The 10733-nt window shown below is 43.8% G+C and overlaps 1 protein-coding gene across 1 annotated transcript; it reads right to left on the bottom strand.

The window, feature by feature from the left end:
- Positions 1 to 514: 514 nt before the first annotated feature.
- Positions 515 to 1480, bottom strand: LOC144259681 (olfactory receptor 51G2-like). The gene has a single exon (XM_077807987.1). The coding sequence runs from the start codon at positions 1478 to 1480 to the stop codon at positions 515 to 517; it is 966 nt and encodes a 321-aa protein (XP_077664113.1).
- Positions 1481 to 10733: the final 9253 nt, after the last annotated feature.

Below are 10733 nucleotides of genomic sequence, written 5' to 3'. Positions count from 1 at the left end.
AGCAGCACTGATTAGCAAAAGGCCATTAACCATTGAAATGGTTCTCAGGTAGTTTACTACAAACTTCAAAGAGAAATAAAGACAAGGATATTATTACAACACAAGTTTCATCTTAACGTTAATATCCCCTTTTGACCTCTGAATCAAGAGAACAGGTCATGAATCATGATTTACAGGAACTGAAATTGATCATCTACAAGCTAATTTGGTCACATTGTTGAACTTGTAATAAGACTTAGGTAAACCCAGACAAATACAATTAGTATCTACTTTTGATTGTCTAACAATACAGGCCTATATTTCAAGAACTCTAGTTTATTTACCGTGGCTTTGCTAGCTATCCATGAGGAACGGCCCTGTTTCCAATTTCAATACTTTTCTAATATGTCCTTAAGGGTTGCTTTTAGTTCAACTGGCCTGCTCGTTGCTTAATCCTCACTGGCTCAGCGTGACAGAGGCACTTGGACACCACCGCCCATATTCGCTCCGAGAGAGACAGATTAGACAGACCAAATCAGTGCCCCCATTGGAGTCTGTTAGTGGAATAGTTTTGAAAGATCTTCATGATCCGTTTACGAATCTCTTTGGTTTTTATGCTGTATACAATGGGATTGAGCACCGGGGGGAAGAGGAGGTGGAGATAAGACAGAAGAATTTGACTCTGAGGGAGAGCCTGTTTCTTGAACCTGTGAATCATAGACAAACTGATCGGCGGGGTGTAGAAAAGCAGGCTGACACAGATGTGGGAGACACAGGTGTTCAGAGCCTTGAGACGCTCTTGCCAGGATGTGATACTCAATAGAGTCTGAAGGATCATGATGTAAGACAAGACAATGAGCACTGAGTCTAATCCCAGAGACAAAATGATAACAAACAAACCATAGAAGCTGCTGGATGTAGTGTCTGCACAGGCCATCTTCATCACATCTGGATACAAACAATATGAATAAGAGAGAGGTTGGATCTTTCTGTACGGCAACTTCTTGAGAAGAATGACAGCTGGGATATGCAGACCACTACCCCTGATTATTATCGCCAGCCCTATGTTTCCTATCCTTGCACTGGTTAAAGTCGAAGTGTATCTCAGTGGGTGCCGTATTGCAACAAAGCGGTCAAATGCCATGGCTACGAGTACAGATGATTCCATCATGGAGAAAGTGTGAATAAAGAAAAGTTGGGTCAGACAGACATCAATGCCAATTTCTCTGGTGTTAAACAGGAAGATGCTGAGCATTGTTGGCAAGGTGGAAACAGATAAGCCAAGGTCGGTGACAGACAACAGAGAAAGGAACAAGTACATGGGCTGATGGAGATTCTGCTGTGTCTTGATCACAAACAGAATCAGACTGTTTCCTAAAATTGCAATGAGGTACATGGAACAGAAAGGGATGGAGATCCAGGGGCCATTAGCTTCCAGCCCTAGGATGCCTGGAAGGAGGAATCTTGCAGGACTGATGTTGCTTTCATTACAGGTTGGCATGATGTACTGAGGAGGTTCTGGTCAGTTTCTTAAACCACATTCCCTACAATTAAAAGCAACATGATTAAAAATATGTGACACCATGAGAGAAAATTTGGCCCATCCTGCCCCTGCTCTTCAGACAGGTAGGAGTCAGTACCTTGATTAAAAACCCTGGTGGTACTCACACATCCCCACATCAGTTATAAAATACCATTAATAATAATATCCTGTTCTTATATAGAGCTTTGCATTTATAAATCTCAAAGTGATTTACAAAGGAGCACAAGTATCAATGGGTCTGATTCAGCGCCCATTGACACTCATCAGAAGGAGGATATAGATCCTCATTTAACTGAGGGGAAAACTAAAGCACAAAACAGGTAAGCAACATGAGCAAGGTCACTCAGGAGATCAGTGACAGAACTCAGGTCTCCAGGCTCTCAGATGAGTGCCCCTTCACTAGACTAGACCACACCCTCTCCCCTAGGTGGAGCTTGGCATATGAAGACTTCTATGAACTCATTATTAAAGGAAACATAAGAAAAGCAGAGTGGACCTGAAGCAAAACACTGGATCAGAACACTCGTACGTTCTGGAACAAGATTTCAGTCTGGATCCAGATCTCAAGTCTTTAGCTTGGGTCCATGATAAAAAAGTAACTATTTAAGTTTAGCTATTTAAAAATCCTGTGAGAGGAGAACAATGATTTGTATTGTGAATAGTCCATGGGCTGAGAAGCGTTCATACAAACTACTCAGTGATGTCTCACAGGGACTTGTCCAAAGCCTCACAAGGAGGCTGTGGTAGAACAGGGAACACAATCCAACTCTGCTGTGTTTTAGCTGTAAATAAGGCTTCCCTCGCTGTTGTACATGATGTTATTATTGGAGGGGGAGGGGACGAAAAGAAAAGGAGCATCTGAAGACTGTGAATGTTAGCTGTGTCCTATTTTCATTCTAGATGCCTCCTTTGCTTACACTGGGTGAGATCCAGCCCTGTGGAGAGAGGCAGCATTCCTCAACCGGGAGTTTTGCCATGTGCAAAGTTTAGTGTGAAAACCCCTAACCTCAGTTCTATGTACAACTCCTAGGGACATGAACGGGCCCAAGAGGCCCTTAGCCAGCAAAACCCTCATTGATATTACATTTTGTTGGACGAAAGACAAAGAGCTCCATTTTCCCACTTATGGTATCCTTGCAGACACTCCAGGGGGTGTTATATGCCAAGCAAGCACCATGCCTCCAGAAGCTGCAGGAAATGCAAGGAGTGCAAGTCACCTTTCAGAGGTTACTCACACTCTCCCACTGGCTAGAAACTATGGTCAGATTATTCAGTATTTGCCATTCCAGGGTTAATTGCCCTCCTTCCTGTTAAGAGTCTGGTGCTAGTGACTGTCAGTCAGGTTATGGGTCTAGATAGACCACAGCTGGGATGTGGTATGACCATGCTGAGGCTCCTTCTTACCATACACAGCCCCAGGCAAGTCAATGGTACTTACAAAAAACTGCCACAGGGAGTTAAAAACACAAGCTGGCTTTCACTGGGATTTCGGTTCTTGGCTCATGGAAAATTCAGCGCTACATGGGTAACGTTTGCACCATCTGGGCCCTCAGATTGCAAGCACCACAAGGGAGGGACCTGTCTTCCAAGGAGTTTGGGTCCCATATACAACAACGAATAACGATGCTGATCATAAGAATGTGCAGGTCTCATTGGTTACAGATTAAACATTCCAAGCCATTGAGACTTCCTGTCCCTATCCGTGAAATAACTCCAGTGTGCTCAGCGCACTTACCAAAGCCACGAAAGTAGCAGCTGGAGAGTGTTCATCCTTGACTCCTGAGGAAGCAGAGCCTGAACAGCCTGGACAGCAGCATTCCCTCTCTCTGTCAGGCACGCAATGCAGCAATGTTTATAGCGCAGTGGGTAAAAGCTCTGGAGGATCAGATAATCAATTGGCATAAAGAAAAGGAGTACTTGTGGCACCTTAGAGAATAAACAATTTATTTGAGCATAAGCTTTCGTGAGCTACAGCTCACTTCAGTGGATGCATACTGTGGAAAGTAGCTCACGAAAGCTTATGCTCAAATAAATTGGTTAGTCTCTAAGGTGCCACAAGTACACCTTTTCTTTTTGCGAATACAGACTAACACAGCTGTTACTCTGATAATGATCAATTGGGAATCACCGTTGATCACATTGTTACACGTTTTAGCTCGACCAGCACAAATGGAAAAGACTTAAAAGATGAATGATTTGAAGTATTTTTGAACCGACTGGTGCAGTGTCCCGGATTTAGGGGTAACCCAATTCACAAGATGTTTCGCAACATTCAGCAATCTCCCATCTCAGAGCTGGGGTAAATGGTGTAACTGCATGAGTCAGGGGACTGGCACTGACTTGCTTTCGGTCAGGATTTGACCCTGATATTTTCTTCCTCAAAGAGACGTTAGTTCTTGTGAAAGGTGCCAGCTTGACAGACATGGAGATGCCTGTGCTTTAAGGAGCCAAAATTCCACACGTACTATTGTGGATCGACACCACCAACGGTGTACTGTTCGGCATGTGGGCGAGTGAACTTGTAGGCTTTCCATTACCTGGATTTGAAACAATTTATTGTGCAACTTAAACAAAGCATCCAGATCTCCCCACAGTTCCAGGGAATCTCCCACAGCTCCTGGGTATATTCTGCAGCCACAACATACATCCTCCTAGGAACAGCCAAAGCCAACACAACGTTCATCCATTCTCCTCCCTACTCCATCTAGCCCCATTCCAAGCATGAACTCATTATGCAGCCCCTTCTCCAACCCAGTAATCCTCTCTCCCCGATCCCCTCCTCGCCCTGTCACCCATTTCCCCACTCCAGGATAACAGTGCAAGTCCCCCACTCTCCTCTCACACACCATCAGCTCCTCCATTTTCCCTGCCCTGAAAGGACAAGGGGGCTTCCATTTGCCCTGCCCCTCACAGGCCATCCGCCCCTCCATTTCACTCTTTTGGGCAGCTGTTCAGGGAGAAATTCTGCCTTCCCTCAGCTCATCTCGCTTGGAGCTCCTGGTTGCTCTCCTTCCTGGTCTGCCACAAAACCAGTTGCTCCCCTGTCTTTCTGCCTTTCTCACGCACTTTCCTCAGACTTGATTTCTCTGCCCCATTGTCCTGATCATTTACTTGTTGAATGTTTGGCTGCTTTGAACTCAATTGGAAATGTAGCTACAAGATCAGTGGCTTTGGGAAGTAATCCTGCTGCTTTGGATAGGTCTGTGTCTTTGGATTGTAGCAGTTCTGAAAAAGCATTTACCATTTCCAGAATCTTTCCAGTTCTTTGGAGCACAATGAGAAAAACAAAACTAAAAATTTCCATTAATTTCTTTAATGCTGAAGGCTTGGAAATTTCAATGGCACTTTTGCTCAGGAAAATTATTTCCATGGGTGCCTTCATTGTCTCTAAACACTGAAGGTGAGAGGAAGGAGTGATTCACACTGGTTGTTGATCAATTGTGTAGTCAATTGCTTGACCAAGCTTTCATTTGCAATCATTTGTATGATATGATACTAGTTTTTTGGAAGCAGTAATGTTGCATTCACCTTATGCAGAACATCTGCTCCGCAAAGTTACACATTTCAGCTTTTATCACGTATTTGAAGATTTCACAAGTTACACATCTCTTGAAATGTCACTGAAATCCCACCCATCAGTTTGTCCCTGTTCCCGCAATTAAGTGGGGAGCTCTAGCCCATAAGGCCAGTTGGCTACCTTGCTCTAATGTGTTTTTTTTCATTAATTTGATTGAGTCTATTATTTGGGCGGGGGGGGGTTATGCTGAATTCCAGTACATGTTATTCATAATTGTTGTTCATAATAGTTGGCTGGAACGCAATGAACCTACAGGCCTCTATCCTCTATGATTATCTAGACCAAGTTAGTATAAGGGTTTGTAACCTTTGGCATAGATAAATGGCCTACCAGTTACCCCGCTTGACTTTGGGGAACTGAATAGGGAATTGAACAAAGAATTGAATATGTTTACCATCGGTCTGGAACAGACCAGTAACTGCAGGGTACACCGCAGGACATGGAAGTCATAAGTTAGGCCAAGGGTAACGGATGAGATAATCAATATTACTATGTATGAATATATGTCATAATATGTTAACCAATAGAGTAAGTGTACCCGAAGATGTCTCTGGGTAAGGAAATAGGAAATTGGGCATGATAGGCTGTGTCCTGACTGTGGCAGGGCCAGCACCCTATAAGAGGGCAAACAATCATGCAGGAGGGTGGCTTTCTCCCCACTCTGTGGTACTCTCTTCACTCCAGACACTTCCCTGACCCACTGATCACTACATTAAGTTCAAACCAAATATAGGTTATTAAACAGCAACTGTAAGAAAAATTTGCAAAAAATGGGGAAGGTTCAAGGAAACAAGGAACATCGCTCAGTAGGCACAGTGTTAAGGAAAAGTTAGCACATGTGACTCCATTTTGGTTTGGGGCCCACCATTGTTTAAATGCCAGCACATCATACACCAGGAGGAGTAATCCTTAGATACTGAATCCCTGTGAAAATCCTCCTCCTTGTCTCCAGCCTGCCTTGACTCCCAGTATCTGGTTTTTGTCAGTCTCTAACTCCCTGTCTCTTGGCCTTGATGTGAGGCCTCCCATCCTGATAATAAAAGTTACTGATGCATGGCTTTAGGACCATGCTGTGTAATTAACATACTGGTATAGCACGAGGAATGCACCAAGCAGGGATAGGTGGTAGATAAGACAAGGGTTTGTTTATTGGCTAAGGTTTCCAATGCACGAGGGCAACATGCTTTGCTAAAAGGTATATAACCTTTGTATAATCTGCATTCAGGGTCCCCTCCTGGCTAGCAGGGGGGCACCACGCTCGAGCGTAATAAACTTAGTGTCTTTTGGGAACTCTGCAGTTGTGGACTTTGTTTCTGTGCCTCAGCCTAGATTCGAACTGTGCGTGACCTATCAGGTATAATTCGCAGCATTTGTGTGCGTGTCCTACCAGGTGTAATTCGTAGCACTTGTGTGCGTGTCCTACCAGGTATAATTCGCAGCACTTGTGTGCGTGTCCTACAAGGTGTAATTCGTAACAGTTTTGGCGACCACGAAGGGACTCTAGGCTCGCCCCAACAAGCGAGACTACACTCCTCCTCTGGGACAGCTCCCGCCGGCACAGGGTGAGTTCACCTTTGAGAACTCCGAGGAGGGGGGGTGTGAGCCGTCGCTTAGGCGATAAGGTGGCACATTTTGTGTTCTTTTGGTAGCCCGTTATAGGTTCTGGGCAGAGTGTAAGTAAGGGGACCCCTTTGGCTGAAATTCTCAAGAATTGTGGGAATATTTCTGGCACCCATGGGTTAGGCAGATAAAAAGCTGTTATTTTATGTTAGGTTGAGTGGCCAGCACTAACAACTCAAACATCTGTTGAATGGCCACCGGATGGGTCCTTTGCTGGAGATACATTAACAGTGCTTAAAAGGAGGCTGGAGGACAAAGCTCCAGCCCAGATGGATTATTGGTATGTATGGGACAACTGGGCTTATGCGCATGCAAAAGGACATCCTCTTTCCTCCTCCTTTTCTTATTCATCTCAGGGGTCTCCAGCCCCGCTCTGTGCTATGCCTGCTTCTGCGCCTCCTCCGGCTTACCCTCGACTTATGCCCGTCACCTCCTTGCTTGCCAATTAGCTGTGCTTTCTGTCCAGGTGACAAGCCTCATGTGGGGAGGACTCGGGTAGCCCTTGTAAGTAAAAATATTTTAAAAAAGAGACCAGGAGGGCTGGGGGCTGGTTAAGAAGCCCACCCTCCTTGTTAATTTGGTAGTGAAACAAAGCTGGTGCTCATGGAAGGGACAGTTCAGAGAAAAAAAACATGATCGGGCCCAAGCGGACAGGCAACAGATAGAGAGATTGGAAAACGGGTTGAAAACTTAAAGGTCATAGTGAAAAAGAAAAGTAAATCATTACAGGAATGAAAAACGTAAATCCCGGAATAATACTTAAAATGGTAAAATCTAAGTAATTGGGTGTCGTTCTGAAAAATAAGCAAGTAATTTAAAAAAAAAAAAGTAAAAAGTTAACTCTTTAGTTGCTGGAAAGAATTAAACAGTTAAACTTTGTAAAATACTGAAAAGAAAAAAAAATGCTTGGTTTCTTTGCAGTCATTTTGGAAAAAAAATGGGCCCTTTTCCAAAGAAATGCAATTATACAGTGCTACTTAATTAATATCGTATTAGGTTCCAAGAGGCTACAATAGGTGGTGTCTTCCTTTTCAGGTCGCTGTGTGTTTGACAGCAGGAGTTAAAAGTAAAAGGCAATCAAAAGTCTGGTAAAGTTTATTGTGCCCTTTTTAAAGTAAGAATCTTTAACCTGTGGATCCAAAAGCAAGCCGGAAAGCATTTATTTTAATGTAAATTACCTAACTAAAAAGGTAGAGGCCACTGAAACCTGGGCTGCCTATAAAACAAATACAAGAAAATATGGGTAATTCCTCTGTTTTGCCTGCAATTAACAAGGGTATTTGTATAAAAAGGAAATATTTTAAGCAATGACTGACTGCCCAAAAGGGGTAGATCTGTGTTTTATTTTTGTCTTTCAGAAAATCAGAGAAAACTGATGCCAGCTGAAAAGCAATTCAACATCTCATGAATTTACTGGCACAATAGAAATTCTGTTCTGTATTCTATGTCCTGTCTTGTGGTGTTTGTCTTGTGGCCAGAATTGCTGTGTTTAATTTTTCATAGGACAGTTTAGTTTAAAACTAAATAGAAGGGTTAAATCAAAATGCAGATACTTGTTTTATTCAACTTTCAATACAAAGTGTTTGGATAATATCAAAAAATGTGATATACTAAAGTTTAATACATTTGCTTAAGTAAAAAAAAAAAAAAAATTCATTGGCCAGATCTTTTAATTAAAAAAATTGTTGTTAAAATTTGCACACAGACAGTCTTTGGAAGCAAGGACATCAAAGGTTAACCCACTCCCCATATTATACATGAGATCCTTCTGGCTACCTCACATTTCTAGCCAGAGGGCTGGGGAGGGAAAAAAAGCTATTGGGCACCAGAAGTTGTACCAAGTGGACTCCTCAAAAGTGGGTGTGCTTGTCCTGGCTTGTTGCTCCAAAGCTCTGTAATAAAGTCATTTTCCTAGAAGGGTATATGTGGCATACATTATACAATAAGACTAAAGTGCTGTATAATGGGCAATGTACATGTGTTCCTTTTTAAACAAAAATGTATAAGTAAAAAGTGAAAGTTTCCTTTGCAGGTTAATAAAAGCCAAGAGGGGAAAAAAAATAAAACGGAGGACGAGCTAATTCAACGCTGTAGCTGGCAGGCTTGGCAGGCTCGGTCGAAAGATGAGACACTGGCCTGCCCAAGGACACTACTCACAGCTAGGATTTGGCTAACAGCCAAGAAAGAGGGGGGCTTAAATGTGCCCAAACAGCTGTGAGATCTGCAACACACTGCCAGACATTAATGAAATGTGTGAGGTCTCTGTATTTACAGGTAAAAGAAGTCCTGCTTCAAGAATCCTGAGCAAACCTGCCATTTGTTAAAACCAGGTGACTGGGTCTACATAAAGGTCCCTCGACAAAATACTACTCTGGCCCCATGCTGAAAAGGCCCTTATTAAGTCCTGCTAACTACCAACACCGCTGTGAAGTGCCAAGGACTGACTGCCTAGACCCATGCTTCTTACTGCAAAAAGACCCCTCCACCTCGAGGTGACTTCACTTCGACTACTGATCAGCCTGTCCCTCCTTCTGTTTTTTTTTTTTCTTTCCTCCTTTTGAACAGCAAAAAAAAAAACAAAAAACAACAAGGTGAAGTGCTAGTAACCTCTCCCTTGTCCACTGACAAAGCTAACCTGCATTCAGTATTTGCTAAAGAAACCAAAGCACTACAGGGTGACGTGCTAGTAACCTCTCCCCTGTATAATGCAAAACCATGACTGTTCCAAGAGAGAAGGAACGCCTGCTCTGCTGAAACCACCAAGATCCAAAAATTCCTGACTGCAAAAGACACTGAGAATTGGCCTTGATGGCAAAGACGGAGCATTGTACATTGGCAGGGAGAAAGTTGCGGAATGTATTCTTGGGAATGTGAAGTAAAGTGGTGGGGTGGGTTTATTCCAGAGGCTGGAACTGTGCTTGTAGGCAAGTATAAATACCAAAAACGCCTTACAGCCACGAACATTACTCCCACCATCTGCCACCACTCCTTTGCAGGTAAAGGTTCCTGGATCCATCATAGCTACGTTAAGTTGGCGCTGGGACCCCCACCTGACCCTGACAAGCCATTGGATGAGCCACTTCACAAATGAACACCACAGCCAACCCATGGACTAAGCTTTCCAGCTACTGGGACCTTCACAGCCCACCAGGACTTTTTGTGTTCCTGTTTATTGGACTTACATTGGGGGTAGTGTTTTTTGTATAGTACAGGGGAGGATGTCGACATTGGTATGGTTTGCCTGGGAGGGGTTCTCTCCCTATTCCCAAGTCCAGTACAAGGATGGGAGGGCAATAGCTTCTTGAATTTAACCCGTGCTATCAAACAGGGTGTAAATTGAACGCAGTGTTGGATTTGTATTCGTACCCCCACATATTTAGGTCAGGGCGTCCTGTTGGTAGGGGTACCTATCCCCCTTAATTGAACACTCCAAGCTAAGCTATGGGCAAACACTACATTTAACTGGAATGTTACAATCCAAATATGGTCTATTGATATGGTGGCCCAGAGTAATTATGCTTTATGTGTGTCACGACGTAAGGGCGTAGAAAATACAGTTTTTGTAGGGAATTTTGTAGGGTGCAAGGACACCACCCAAATCAGCTCTGGTGCGGGAGGCCCCTCTACCTACTCCAGGACCCCGTGGCGGTCCCCGAGGGGTCTGGCTGGTATTGGTTATGCAATCACACAGCCTATAAGGTTCTCCCAGCAGGATGGTGTGGTACATGTACCTTAGGGGATATAGTACCCGCCGTGACATTACACCAGAACCTGACCTGGGGAGAGATCCGCAATCTAGTATGGAGGGACCGACGAAGTATTCCTTTAAACCTCCTTTCTTATCGGCCCAAAGGCTTTCACTCCTTTGTGCGTTGGTTTCTGCCATGGTTGGGAGTAAGCGAGCTGGAAAAAGCTATAGTTAACATTTCAGCTGCTTTGGAACTAATGGCAAATGCTACTGCAGATGCTCTCTCTGCCCTTCAAATTGAAGTCACCCAGCTATCCCAAACTACA

This window comes from Eretmochelys imbricata, chromosome 1 (genome assembly GCF_965152235.1).
Source record: "Eretmochelys imbricata isolate rEreImb1 chromosome 1, rEreImb1.hap1, whole genome shotgun sequence".
Lineage (NCBI taxonomy): Eukaryota > Metazoa > Chordata > Testudines > Cheloniidae > Eretmochelys > Eretmochelys imbricata.
Note: the sequence above shows the minus strand (reverse complement) of the source record. Positions and strands in the feature narration are given on the sequence as shown.